Raw genomic sequence first — 15,162 nt, 5'->3', positions numbered from 1 at the left:
GATTTACAGTCACTGTGATTCTAAGTATGCCATATTTTAGAGGTCGATAGGCAAATAATAATATGGTAGTATAAAATAAATTGTCAACGTCAACAGCGTCTCCACCGGCGTTACGGCGGCAGCGGGGCGGCGGCGGGGCGGCGGCGGGGCGGGCGCGGGGCGGCTAGCGCGCGCGCGAGTAGCGCAGGCCGAGCTCGTCGGCGACGGCGCTGACGGCGGCCAGACACTCGTCCAGCTGCTCGCGCGTGTGCGCCGCCGACAGGCAGAACCTGCAACAACACACCCGTCAGTCTCGAGGATCTCCAGCTCCGAGATGGAATGCAGTGCATCGACACCTTCATTTTCATAGTCATAAGAGATATAGTTACGATTTCCTAAAATATTGTTTTAAACAACCGTATGTTGTACTAAACATATAATATCCTCAAAACTGACGGTATGCGACCACACATACTGCCGTCCTTCCCGGGGTCGCTTACTGGACGGTTCGAGCTCCCACTCTTGCCGCCCGCAACCCAGGAAGCCCCCTTTTAGTCGCCTCTTACGACAGGCAGGGGATACCGTAGCCCTATTCTAATCCCGAAACTACAGGGACAAGTGAACTGTACCTATACCTTTTTCAAGATACGCAACAGAGCACAGGCCGATAATATCACCTCGATGCGACGAATAAAACTTCAAAGGCGCAACATGCATATTACTATTTTTCACTATTTAATTCAACATCGACATACAAAAATATATAAAATAATAATATGTGTTACCGGATGCGGGCCTTGTTGAGCGGCGTGGCGGGGAAGCCAACGCCGACGGTGGCCAGGCCGCGCGCCGTCAGCCGCTCCACGGTGGCGGCCATCTTGCTGAACGAGTACACCAGCATCGGCACCACGGGCGAGTCCGCGTGCCCGAACGTCAGCACGCCCATCTCGCGCAACCTGCACGCCCGACGCGACACACATTAACAATACATCCTTACGAAGCGCAATACGTGAACATTTAACTAAATGATTAAGATTACGCGTTTTTGCACAGTTGCAATCGACGCGCAATCGCTTTCCTTAAATTAGTTTTATTAATATAAAGTCAGTACGTAACCAGCAGCCACCGGAGTAGCGCATACAGCGCGTATTCTGTACCATTACTAATACCATTTATTCGTCGTTAGAATAAAAACCAGTTTATTTATTTATTCGGGACTACCAACATAAGATACAGCAGTGACTATCATATACAGTACAATCATATCTATTATCTTATTGGGTAACTGTTCTTACTATGACAGGTAATCACAACATGCGTTGAATGTATATACATACTTAAAATTACTATTAAACTATTAAACTATATAGCTATAACTAATAACATTAAAATAAAAATAAATACAGTTAACCAGTAAAATATTGACAATTATTACCAACCAACCATACCTGAAACAAGAACCTTTTTTCACCGCTCGGAATAACTCGAGAGCGGACTGGCAGCCGGTGGCGAATCATACCTGAGTCGGAAGTAGTGCGTGTTGTCGCGCAGCTGGCGCACGCGCGCCTGGCCGGCGGGCGCGGCCAGCGCGCGCATGGCGGCCAGCACCTGCGCGGCCACGCACGGCGCCATGCTGTGCGCGTACGTGTGCGCGTGCCCGTGCGCCTGCACCCACTTCACCAGGCGCGCTGAACCTGCACGCTTGCGTTATTAATCGTCTAATAGTATACCTACCGGTGATAGCCTAGTGGTTAAGAAACTCGGCCTCTCGATCGAGAGGTCCGAGATTCGAGTCCCAGGAAGTTTGATTTACAAAAATTATGTGCGTATTAGAAATTAATTATCACTTGCTTAAATGGCGAAGGAAAATATCGTGAGGCATACCTGAGATTTATAAAAAAAAAGTCTCAAAGGTATGTGAAGTCTACCAATACGCACTTGGCCAGCGCGGTGGACTATGGCCTAATCCTTCACATTCTGAGAGGAACACTTTGTGGTTCGACACCGGCGGCAGTACTACCTCACCGATTCTAATATATTAGCAGCAGTGTTAAGCTCTGATGTGTTTTGGTTTTAAGGGTGGGGTAAGGAAGATATATTGTCTCGAGGCGTTCCAAGTTAGTTCTCAAGGGTAGCGGCGCATCAGTGGCCGATCACAGGTAGGAATCTATGTTGATTACAAAAAACCATGAGCAGCAGTAACCACTTACCACCAAGTAGGGTGTATGCTCATCTTCTAATGCAATAATATAAATATAAACCAGTGCTTTACTTAAATTTATAAACTAAATTAAATCAACATTAATATGTGCGAAATAGAGACGCAACAAAGTAAACACACGCATCACCAACCGGCGATGTATCCGCCCGCAGCGCCGAAGCTCTTGGTGAAGGTGCCCATGAGCACGTCGACGTCGCGCGGGTCGACGCCGGCGTGGTCGCACACGCCGCGGCCGCGCGCGCCCAGCGCCCCCACCGAGTGCGCCTCGTCCAGGTACAGCTGCAGGCCCAGCCGCCGCTTCAGCGCCACCAGCGCGCGCAGCGGCACGATCGAGCCCTCCATGCTGTACACGCCCTCCACCACCTGCGGGGGACACACCGGACACGTTATGGTATCGTCCCCGCTAAGCTTCTAGTCCGCTCTGAAGTTGTTGCACGCAGGTTTAGTTAACATATACTCCATAACATAAGGGCACACTAACGCAGCTATGTAACCGCGGACGGATGCCGGGCGGATCCCGCGCTGTCTTCGTCCCGCTAATATCTACAATTTGCTGTTACGACGCGACTCACTTTTATATTCAGAGCGGACTAGAAGTTTGGTACGGACTTTTCGCTAATCGTGGTTCGACTCTGAAGGCAACGCTAACGGACCGATTCATGCGAGTCGATTTATAGAAAGTATCAAGTGCTGATGTGTTCTAGTTTAGTGGGCGTGATGTGGTTTATCGTAGTCATTTATATAAAGCTTGCAGACTTAGTCGGCTTCGCCGTCGCCATCATCGCTCTATTAAGGCTTATTCATATATTTCCATTGACGACTTTTCCATACTATTAAATGCACTGTATGCTTGTTTGTTTCCACTACAGTATTAAAATAGTTTTATCGGAAGTTATATTATAGTTAAGGGGCATTGCAAGGTAATTTAAATAATATTATGCCCAGTTATTGTTTTATGGTTTGAAATAAGTCAAAAATCGTCGACAAAATACTCAAATACATAGCAAATAAATCTGTAAATAGTCGCGTTTAAATAGTTAAAAGCGAGACTCACAACAACAATCTTCTGCCAGGTGCCCTCGGCGATGGCGTCGCGCGCGAGCCGCTCGAGCTGGCGCAGGTCGTTGTGGCGGAACACGCGCACGGCCACGCGCGCCAGCCGCAGCCCGAGGATCAGCGACGCGTGGTTGTTCTCGTCGCTCAGCACCAGCGCGCCCGGCCCCAGCAGCCCCGGCAGCACCAGCGAGTTGGTCGCGAACCCCATGCCGAACACTATCGCCGACTGCAGGCACACAATAATATTCTATTCATATTACATTCGAAAGATGGTAAAACCAGTAGGGTTCGACTGGAAAGAAAGTACCGCCACATCTACAAGTAATTGTTATGTTTTAGTGGAAGCTCTAGCGGCTTAAGGGGGGCGGTCCGCTTCGGGCTCTCCACTCCTGGAGGACCTCCAAACACAGTTGCTAAAAAAAGGGTTGTTAGAACCAAACAATCTATGAAATGTGTATGAGTGAACGAGAAAAAAAAACAATCAATGAATCATAGGCGAACTATTTACCCCGGGTACTTCATTCAATTTTGCACCCCGGGCCTTCGACGGCCTTAGTCCGCCACCGAGTGGAAGAGTACAGGTGACATATAAGTCGACATCTTAATATTCATCTGATTAACTTTAAGTAGGACCCTAATTTTATACGGATTTTATCACAAATGCGAATACTTATCATTAGGTAGAATGCAAGCTCGTTAGCCATTTCATTCTTATAAATGAAATCTATACAATATATGAAAAACAAGTAGCAACACGTATATTCAAGTACTATTCTGTATTTACAACGAACATACTTAAACGGAGATTACCTGTATAGCTGCAGATGGATTCCGATTAAGATCTTGGCACGAATGTTTATTTGACATTCGTCTATAGTATAGAGTATAGACTCTATACTATCCGACATCTACGTACACATGTACAAATAACCAAACAAATTATTTTCAGATAACTGCGTGATAATTGCAGGAACACAGCATCATACCTCAACGCCAAGGAACTCAGCGGTGGTCCGCTCGAGCTCGAGGTGCAGCGGCGTGGTGCCGAGCTCTGCGCGCGGGGCGGCGAGCGCGGCGCCGTACGCGCGCAGCGCCGCCGCCGCCGCGGCCGCGCGCGGGCCCGCCGCCTCCGCGAACCCCAGGTAGTTGTACGAGCCCAGGTTGATGCACCGCTTCTCCGTGCCCGTGAACCTGCAACCACACCCGATCACCCGACATCGTTAATATATCTGTACAATTTCATTGAACCAATATTTTTATTTGAAAGTTATAAGTTGAATGATGTTGTAATTATGAAAGGTATAGTGCACCTAATAATACTGCATACATTAAATGATGAATTAAGAATGGCACAACAGGATACAGGATTTCAAAGAGTTATGTAGTGGTAGAAGTATAATGCAGTAACAACGAGAGGACAGCTCGTAACGAGTAGAAGAATCTGAAGACTTTGATTTGACAAATAACATTTCTAAGCTTTACTTCAATCTTTTATTGAAAGTCTTTCTGAATTAGGAATTTATTGTCACTTGCTTTAACGGTAAAAGGAAATGTAAGGAAACCTGTATGTTTTACAGATTTAAAAAAATCTCAGAAGTTATGTAAAGCGCTATCTATGGCTTAATTCTTCTCATTCTGAAAGGCAACGAATTGATAACCTAAAACCCACTTTACACCACCAATTACAAGTATTCAACAACATTTACCGGAAAGACCAGTTGTAGTCATCTGTGTAGCGCTCCTTGAGCGTGAGCTCGGCGCCGGGCGCGGAGCAGATGGGCCGGTTGAAGCAGTGCCGCACGCGCCGGTACACGTACCGCGAGTAGAACTGCTCGAACGGGTTGTACAGCGGCGCGTAGCCCTGCAAACAACGACAACTACATATTATCTTATAGGTCAACTCTTCATGTTACAGAAGTGGCAAAATGAACCTCATGAAATTTCAAAATATGGCATCTCTTACCAGAACACGGGAGCATGAGCTCTGCTATAACGAGACAGTAGTTTTTGTGGTACTACAGCAGTTAAGACTGGAATTCTACTGTCTTTTAAAATATTTAGTTGAATCAAATTTTTTAGGAGAGTTTTACTTGTTTTATTTATAAGTAAGCATGTAAGCATGCTCTTGTAATAATAATAATAAGGTAATGTAATTAAATGAATCATTGCATTAATTTCTTAATTTACTTCTTAAAAATATCCCACAGCATGGTAACTTAATCATCCTTCTTGACACTGGTGTTACATATATCTAACACATGTGGCTTCAGGCTACCATAAGGTGGGAAACATTCAAATTCATGAACGCATATTGGCTATTTTAGGTTTATATATAATATGTGTAATATATTAACTATATAATTGTATATCATTGTTATGTTCTGTTGAAGTGTGCAATAAAGAATATCTATCTATCTATCTATCTATCTATCTATGTGGAATGCAAGGAGGAAACCGTGGGGGCGATAACGACTCAGACATTCGATAGCAAGATTAGATAGACACATTTATACATTCTTGCCGAATGACCAAATATAACTGTGCATAGATTGTATCGCTACATACATGCATTGCATTTGTTTACATTTCCTTCTCCTTGAAGACAAAAATAATTAATACCTATACACAGAATTATTATTCTTAGTTATAAGTCTTATAAATCTTGCAATAACTTATGAAATTAAACCAATCCTTGCTTTATTGTAATCTATAAGTACCGTTAAAAATTAGCTCATGATATGAATGAATTAATTGCAATACATAATTCATGGCAACGTCGGTCGACTTTAAGTGCACTTCCACATAAAGTAGCGGTGAGTCAGTGGGCAGTCACGCCACTCCTTATCGGCGCGGACTGTGCGCTCACTGGCAGGCTATTTGCGTTACAGCCAAGAGGAAAATGACCGCCAGTCTCGGCCATCACTCCTTTCAGCCAATATTCTTTAAGATGGACGTCGTTAATACATCAATTTCAAGTTCCTCGGTTCAATTTAATAATTAAATAATATTTAATAAGAAATAACTTAAAAAATCCTAACAAAAAAGTAATGCGTAGTCAATATACTCCACGTGTATTCACTTAAAATCTTAATCCTTTAATGATAAATAAGAGATAGGAAATCAATCTTTTTATTTGATATATTCAGGTAATTTTAGCAGTATTATTATGAAATTATACAAATGTTTCAACTAGAATAAGTCGTTCGAATATTGGAAACAACTGGTAGATCTTCCATGATGATAATCAGCTAAAACGGAATCATTTTACTACGGGTAAATGGTCAAATAACGATAATAGCAAGCAGTTTGTTATTTTAAACAAAGTTGCTTGCAATGCCCAAAAAGGTTAAATCGAAGTTTCATTCAACTACTTGCTAAGAAAATATAAATAATCCGCTGCAGAGAGCAGACTGAGCGAGGGCTTCTTGCCACGTTGATAATTCACAACATTGGTTCCAGCCTTCCGTCGAGTACAGTGAATTGATGAAGATTCAATTCTACTGCACATATAAAATATTAATCATGTACATAACGGAGTTTGATAACCCCGAATTTCGTTATGAGTAAACACTCATAACGATTCGAAATTTGATTCGAAAATCATTAAACAATTCAGCGATATATTAACTATATTATGTTTCATATTCCTTCTCTAACTTCACACACACTTTCCACTTTCCTTACTATCCTCCTTACCTTTTCCATGCATAGGTTGTCTGGAAGAGATCGCTGCTTCGCGATAAGGCCGCCTATTGCATACGATTAACCTACATAATTGTGTATTATTGTAATGATCTACTGAAGTGTGCAATAAAGAATATATCTATCTATCTATCTAATTTTAATATATAATACATCATACAGGGTGAATTTTTCAAATAGGCCTTCAGGGCCAAATTGGAAACTATAAGGATTAGCGAATAATGCTGAAAGGAGTTACGAGGCCGATTTGATAAAAACTAAAACTACATCATTCGTTTTTTAAAATATCATTTTCCTTAGCCGGGAATCGAACGAGTTCATTTTGAAAAAAATACACCTCTATAGCAAATTGTATGACTACATTAAAGTTATGATTTTCTGGCCTATATTAACTTGTATCACTATTTTTGAGTCGCGAAAATTTAATTAAGGAATTAAAATCATGTTTAAACATTAAGACTTAGGTCAACTACCCATCCTACGCAAATATAATAGTATACACAATTAATATTATAATTCGGTTCGGTAGTAAATAAATATACATAATATACTTTGGCTATCTAATCGTTGTGGATATGATATTGCGGTGTGTATGTGTGCATGTGACCAACTGCCCGAATGGCCACATGTTCGCGGAAGGTCATTCATTAATATATTTGCGGAATTGTTTGGAAAGCAATTTCTTTTCGTTTAAAATTGAAGTTATCATACTAAATACATTTTTAACATACTAATCAGAGTATAAATATGTTAATAAAAAAGAGCAATTATTGAAAATTTGTTCCCATGATCACTCAGTTTCAGCGCTCTTTAAGTAAAATTTTCAGTTCTTTAGATCTCAAGCAGCCGCCTCATATAAATTCATAATTTACGGGCGGCAGCACCATTTACTTTCAAGTAATTGCACGTGTGCAACTTCAATTCATATGAAACATATATTATATATTTTAAATACAATAAACCGACGAGACTATTTGGATTTCATTATCGCGTGTTTCTTAAAATAATTATCATCATAATATAAATGCTTACAATTTAAACAAAGGACAAAACAGCGTGCTAATAATATTTACAAGCCAATTTATCATAACATTCCTGACAGTAATGTGGTAATACGTCGCAAAATATTTCCTCAAAATAAATCTATTAGCAAAACGAATGGGCGATGACGATACAATGTAGTACAAGAGAACGTTTCGTAACACTCGCTGCAGCAGGTGTAACGAGCAACAACAGCGCTCAGCCGCTGTTAACATGGCGATAATTACCCGAAACGTTTACTCGTAATTATACCGGCAAGGTTCTGTTGCTACGTGTAATGTACACTGAGAAATGTTTCTGGAAAAATACTCTCCACAATATTAAACTTAAGAACAATACTCGCAAATGTTACAAGAGTACTACAGCTAAACAGTCAATAGCGCATTGTCACGCACTATTGCTCTTTCTAATTAGGCAAGCATGAAAGAGAAACTATGCGCAGACGCAGCGCATTTCTAACACTTAAACATTTACCGGCCTGTCATAGAAGTATGTGAACTATTGGTTGCTTTTTGCGATACTATGTGTCGACCTCGGGGATGATATTCTCATCCCAGGAGACAATACGCGATACGATTGTCGACAACGTTGACGCGGATAACATCGAGTAATACCATAATCCTATCAGATTAAAAGCATCACGTTTTACAGAATCCGACATTCTATGTTAACATTTCAAATCTTTTGATCGCTTTAATAATTAAGCAGTAAACATCCGATAAGGCCGGCGTAGGCCGGTACGGGTGCAGCACAACGTTCTTTCATTGACGAAAAACGAATTATTTATGGTGACCAAATACGATGATTTTGACCAAATAAGTGATTTCGTAATCATACACATTTACTATTCCCAGGTTTTCTTGACAAAGTCCCTGTGACAAAATATTAGGTACGTGTTTATCCAAAATAATAAGTACTTTTATTTTACCGTATTATAATGCATTGAGAATTTTATTAGCTGTACAGTGCAATTATAAAGGCACATAAAAATATGCGATAATTTTTCGATACACAGAAATTTAATATCTTGTATTGTCGAGAGAGTCGTCTTAAGTAGGATACAGTGGAAACATTGGATAGTTTAAATATGTATAATTCTATATATTGTGTGCGTTAAAACCGCCCCCTGAGATATAATACTACGCACAGGAAAATAACATATACCAACATACGTATTACAAGGAAATTAATACGACATTATAACATTATGACTTTATAACTAATATAATAAGCCCGAGCAGTTTAGCGGTATCATGCATGCACGTTTAGCGATGGGTTTCAGCCGAATCACAAAATAAAAACTTATTTTGTGGCCGAATCCTAACTGTAATAGAACAGCATGGTGACGTTCGAATAAGGGGGACCGTCAAACATGTCATGTGGGTGAAATTGAGCGATTTCTTTCAAACGCAGTTTACCAAAGTTTGCACGTGCAGTGTATTATTACTTTGTATAAAATATTATTGAAAAATTTACAATTTTTGCATTAAATGGCTAACCAACCGAATCTCACTGTACGAGTACAATAACGCTGAACAAACGAGCCGTGACCGTGACCACTCGGGAAATCTGTTATTATTTTGCATCTAGTTGTACTTTGATGAATTCAAAAACTTACCTCTATATGAATAGTAGAGCATAATTTGATTGGCATTTATAGGGAATAACAAACATATTTACGAATTAATTAATTATTTTTGTAAAAGAAAATCTAAATTAAATAAACTACAAATTATTATGTTTTAGATCAGTCGGATTAAAAACAGTTATTTACAGGTATTCGTTTTATTATTATACAATGAATTTGATAACTTTTTATTTATCCGGTTATAAACTTTTTGTCTAGTTACAGAGGTTTTATTTGACTGATTACAGACGTTAACTTAATATCCATTAAGTAAGATATAATGTTGTTTGGTACCTCCCGATTCCTCTCGGTGGCGACCTTCGGCTTGAAGAACAGTTGGTTGACGAAGCCGAGGAACATGAGGATGTAGAGGCCGGCGTGCGTGAGCACCGCCGTCAGCAGCGAGCACTTCTCGAACGAGCCCGGAAATGTGTCGTGCTGCGACCAGTCCATCCACGGCACGCCCTGCTGCCCGTCCGTCGACATCCTCTGCAAACATTTACAATACTAAACTTAAATTTCCAATACTCATTTGTATCCTTACTAAAGGTTAGACCAGGGAAGTTCTTGCGTTAACATGTAAGGGTTATTTCTATAGGCTCCAGGTAGAACTGGTTGTACCTATATGGAGCTGGTGACATACTTACCATCACGTGGATTACATCCCCGTTTGCTACATCAATGTTAGGAAAAAAATAATGAACAACATTTTAATGCCATATTCTTCTCGTTCAATTTGATAGCTGTTGCTCGCATTAGACAAATAAGTAAACAGGAAATAGCTGCCCCTCTTCTACGGTTAATTTCTTAGTCGTCGCCTAAGACATCCACAAGAAAATAAAGAGGGGCCTTTCGGTCCTTCTGGTAGAAAACATATATGTATTTGCGTTAAATAATAAACTTATAAGTACATACTTCTAGGAGTCCGTTTGCGTGGCCACAAAAAATTAACTAACAAGCGTCTGAACTCTTCAAAAGTGGTCTTGACCGGAGTGGGGTTTGCCTTATAATAACTATCGGTTTAGTAATATTGCACAATGCAGGGGAAACAAATAAGGAAGGTGGGCTAGACGCACGTCAAAAGGAAAATACTTCAACAATAACAGGATGATATCAACAAATATATATAATATATATGTACTTGAAATACATAAGGATATCGAATATGAACTCCTAAGTAGCTTGAAGCATGGAATTGTAATCTATACGTAAATTACGTTATGTAAAAGTCATAAGGTGTATATAAATAGAGATTTATGTTTTGGATTTTTAATTCTTATACATTTTTAGGTTACATAACATTATAAAATATATCGCCAACCCTAGTAGGGAGTATTCCTTGTGACATTTCGCCTTGATCATGAGCGCAATGCGGAACATTGTAATCATTTAAATTGTACACCTACTGACTAAGTCCAAATCATTGGGTGTAGTTTAGCTTGCTCTTAATGAGGTTCCTGCTCGAACCATATTGTCATACGTTCTTGGATTTCCGTTACGAAACTCACTATCATATCAAAGGCAGGCAATCTATAAGAAAAAGAGCAATATAGTTGATTAGGCGAGTATGTCAAGGTTCATTAATCTGATTCTGACAATTGCACCGTCCACGAGTTGGCGCCGCGGTCAGCGGTCACATCGCGCTCGCAATCAAGGAGACAATGAATTGGTACAGAACTACAGATTTACTTGTTGCAACTACAGACACAACAGCTGTACTGTGCAATGATTAGATATATGGTTGTAAAACCTGTGCACAGGTGATCTGTCACTATAGCTCTACTATCTATATAATTATATGCCTGTCAATAGTAGCTTTAAATAAACAATATTATTAATACAAGTAATACCTAAAAAAATCGTGGAAGATTTAGATACAAACTGATTAATATAAAATTATTAAATAGGAACTTGCTTATTACCTACCTACTGGCAAATAAATACACAGTGCAATACTTCAATGCATTGCAATATTTTATAGTCCACATAAAAATTTATTGTCATATACACATGAACAATGCATTTTATGCTCCACCTTATCGCTTTTATCTGCTTCCTGGCCTGTTTTGAATTATTAAGCATTAGATACATGATTTATTATTATATTTTCTATTATTACTTATTATTCATATTTATGAGTCTTTACTAAACTATGACTTTTCTCACAAGTAAGAAAAGTGTCAATTCAAAATTATAAATATTTTGTGAAGTTCATTGTTAGATTTGTAGTTGCCTATAGTTGTGGTGGTGGCTATGCCTTTATACTACTCTTAAGAACAGGTAGACTTCATGCCCAATCAATATCACATTTATCTGGCCCTTGTTTAATCTATTACTAAATATATCTGTTGTTATTTGGACCCAAAACTCTTATACCATATCGCGGTGTTAGAGTCAGATGAACGTATCTACAAAAAATCAAACATCTTTTTATTTTCACAAAACGGTTCACAATGTTGCCCTTTATGAAATGGCAAAATTACGTAACGCTATATTCAATATTTCACAAGTTACAAAAAAAGGAATAACAGAAGACCCACTTTCAGTTGAACCAGAATAACATATTATGAGTACCGTTAAATTAGTTTTATCATGTTAACTGTTAGACCTAAAAAACAATGTACATATTTGCAAAAAATACGTTTTTAATCATAGAATGTTCTTTGTTCACAATATCATTACTTAATCAATCTCAATTATGAACCATTGTAATGTAATATTGCAAAAGTTGTTGGCAAAGTTTGAAGTGGTGAATTGTCAGACTATTTTTGCTCTCCTGTAAAATTGACAAAATGTAGATACATTCATCTGACTCTTACACGGCGATATAAAGATTTGATTATATACTATGTTACAGATTTATTGCATCTATCACATAATTTTTTTTAAATTGTTAAGATACAAGCAACTATATTCCAAAAAGCTGCAGACTATGGGTGGTCCGGGGCATTTTCTTCAAATGTGCCTGAATAGCCAACACTAAATCTACAAGGAATATCAAAAAGGAGGTATAGGCCAATTTTGATTAAAACTAAAACTGCATAACTAGTTTTTATCAAAAAATAATAATATTTTATAAATTTGTTTCCCTAGCCAGGAAAGTACACAGATATTGTTGTATATTATTGGATAGTGTCACTTATGAGGAAAAAAATTCTAGGAAATAATAAATGACTAAATAAACAAAAAGGTTCATTTTACAGAGATACAACTTTCATAGATTTTATACTAAGCTATAATTAACTAATTCTTAGATATCTTGATAAATGACTGTAATTTAAATTTTAAGGATTTCATATTCAGATAGCTAAATAACTATCAACTCTCACTAGCGTGCACTAATAGCCAGCATAGGCTACTAGTGTACGCTAGTGAGAGAATCTTGTGATGGTTGTATATAATAGGTAGGCAATACACTTCTCAACACATTGATTACATATTTAAATCAATCTACATAATTTTAAATATGTTAAATTTTCATAGACATCCCAATAAGGCCCCATTTATATCCGCAAACAACCAGTGTGTGTGGCAGACAAAACCATATTTTTTTGTATAATATTATGTCAGGCATGGCACCTGTTCGCACTGTAGCATTAAATTAAAGATATAAATATGTGACAACACAACATGATTTTGTATACCTACTGTTTATAAATGTGTCATTGTCTTTAAGACCATGTTGAACTGTACAAATGTATTATATATGTTATGTCATATTTGTTATGGAGTTAGAACTGTCCATATTTTTTATTTGTATTTTGTATCTCTGTTTCAGAGTGCCCACAGTTAGGATAATGCTGAAGTTACTGCCATATTACACAAATTGTATTCAATGTAAATATAACAATTAAATATATTTTATTTAATCAATAAAAATCTTAGTAACGCCATTATGAATAGAATATTATTGGCAGTTGTTAATTATTAATACCTACCTAGTTTAACGAGTCCAAGCAGCAAGGAGCCTCCGTCAGACTATAGCGATATTAATGTTGCAGTGATCTCTGCCGTCTGTCTCCTGGGACTCTGCTACTCGAAGCCAGGCGCGTGGACTGTGTAGCGGCGAGATTTGGCCGGCGAAAGCGTTCTAGCCTTATGAAACGCACCATTTACAATATTAATAGGTTACAAAAATAAATGAATATCTACTCACGATAACTCCATTGTTTGATTGTGCTGAATTTAGGAAGCCGTTAGTATGTTGGCTCACTTTCCCATTGAGTAATTTCTCTTTTCCATTACATTTTAACTCATTTTCTGAAGAGTTTGTTTTGTTTAAAATAACATAACTGTTTGCTTCGGCGGTCGCCATCCTTGTGGAGTGTCAGCATTAGTCAAAGTCAAACGCTCAAAAGTGGATTTTCTACCAAAGTATTTTTTAATCTATATTCTACAATGCTACATGTAGTCTATGAATATGGAAAGTGACAGTGACACCAGTGTGACAGTAGACGTGTAAGGGTAATTACACATTATATCGGCTTGATTTACCGTCGAACGATAATTAAAGTGTGTTTGTCGAATGTCGGAAATGTCGGCAATTCTGACATATTTAAATAACAGTGTTCACATTGGAACGATTTGAACGAGTTGTTCTCATTTAATCACTACGTATGTATATTTTTTTTACCAAAGTAGCAAAGGAATTTGCAGCCCACTTGATAGTATGGGTGGTTTGCCGTTTATGAGCATTTGTAATCAACCCCAGAAAAGATTAGGATCTTAGCTGACGTCGCACACAGGGTTACTATACTCTTTGATACTAACTATTTCACAAATATCTCAGAGCCATTTTTTAAATTTTAGTAATATAAAGAAAAAAAAGTGAATTCCTACAGCCACTCTTTACTTTTATGAATGAATATCGAGATATTTACTTTGCTTACTCCAATAATTTTAAGATATAAACTTTGCATTAAGTATATTATTACTTTGATGTAAGTCAAGTAGTCTATTCGCATTCTATTATTAGTGCGTGAAATGATAACGCCAAGCCACATTAGGTCGGCCAGAGAATTCGCAGACTGACAGATTTTCACGTTATGTAACAAGAGTGGGATATGTCTACACGAAGTCCGACAGATCGATTGTCATTACAATAACATTAGCAAAACTTATCAGTTGGCGAATGGTAAAACTGTAGGCCGTCCTAATGTGAATGTGTCCTAATCATGTAAAAACGTAAAACAGTGATGTTCTACTATCTATGGTCATTTGCACGCCTGAATTTTTTCAATTTTCCCAGTACAGATAAAGTGTTTCAATTTTTATATATTATATTACATACGCAGATCCTATGTGATCTGAAAATAAATAATATTGTTATTATAATAGAGGCGTTTACTTTTTCGTAATCGTAAGGTGTAAACTTACGGAAGAATAAAAGCTAGATAATTTTAATATTGTAGCAACATTACGGTCGTAAACAGCGCAGAGATATAAATCGATTCAAAAATCCTTTTTATTCTTATAAAAATGTGTAATAAATAATTTAGATTTAGAACTCGATTTAGAAACTCGAAGTATAGTAGCA

The 15,162-nt window shown here is 38.2% G+C and overlaps 1 protein-coding gene across 3 annotated transcripts; it reads right to left on the bottom strand.

The window, feature by feature from the left end:
- Positions 1 to 13,978, bottom strand: lace (serine palmitoyltransferase long chain base subunit). Of its 3 annotated transcripts, none has more exons than XM_073083120.1 (9): positions 13,783 to 13,978; positions 9,921 to 10,115; positions 4,963 to 5,117; positions 4,243 to 4,447; positions 3,255 to 3,482; positions 2,332 to 2,563; positions 1,499 to 1,673; positions 765 to 935; positions 1 to 269 (listed from the first exon to the last, which is right to left on the bottom strand). In XM_073083120.1, exons 1-9 carry the CDS (start codon positions 13,939 to 13,941, stop codon positions 164 to 166), a joined length of 1,626 nt encoding a protein of 541 aa, XP_072939221.1. In that variant the 5' UTR covers positions 13,942 to 13,978; the 3' UTR covers positions 1 to 163. The 3 variants fall into 3 exon arrangements, with proteins under 3 accessions (XP_072939221.1, XP_072939223.1, XP_072939222.1); XM_073083122.1 differs by lacking the exon at positions 13,783 to 13,978 and adding an exon at positions 11,033 to 11,173; XM_073083121.1 differs by lacking the exon at positions 13,783 to 13,978 and adding an exon at positions 10,542 to 10,699.
- Between the last annotated feature and the right edge of the window lie 1,184 nt (positions 13,979 to 15,162).

The sequence above is a fragment of the Epargyreus clarus genome, unplaced genomic scaffold (genome assembly GCF_041222505.1).
Source record: "Epargyreus clarus isolate Ecla_fem2 unplaced genomic scaffold, WU_Ecla_fem_2.2 ptg000018l, whole genome shotgun sequence".
NCBI classification, from domain to species: domain Eukaryota; kingdom Metazoa; phylum Arthropoda; class Insecta; order Lepidoptera; family Hesperiidae; genus Epargyreus; species Epargyreus clarus.
Note: the sequence above shows the minus strand (reverse complement) of the source record. Positions and strands in the feature narration are given on the sequence as shown.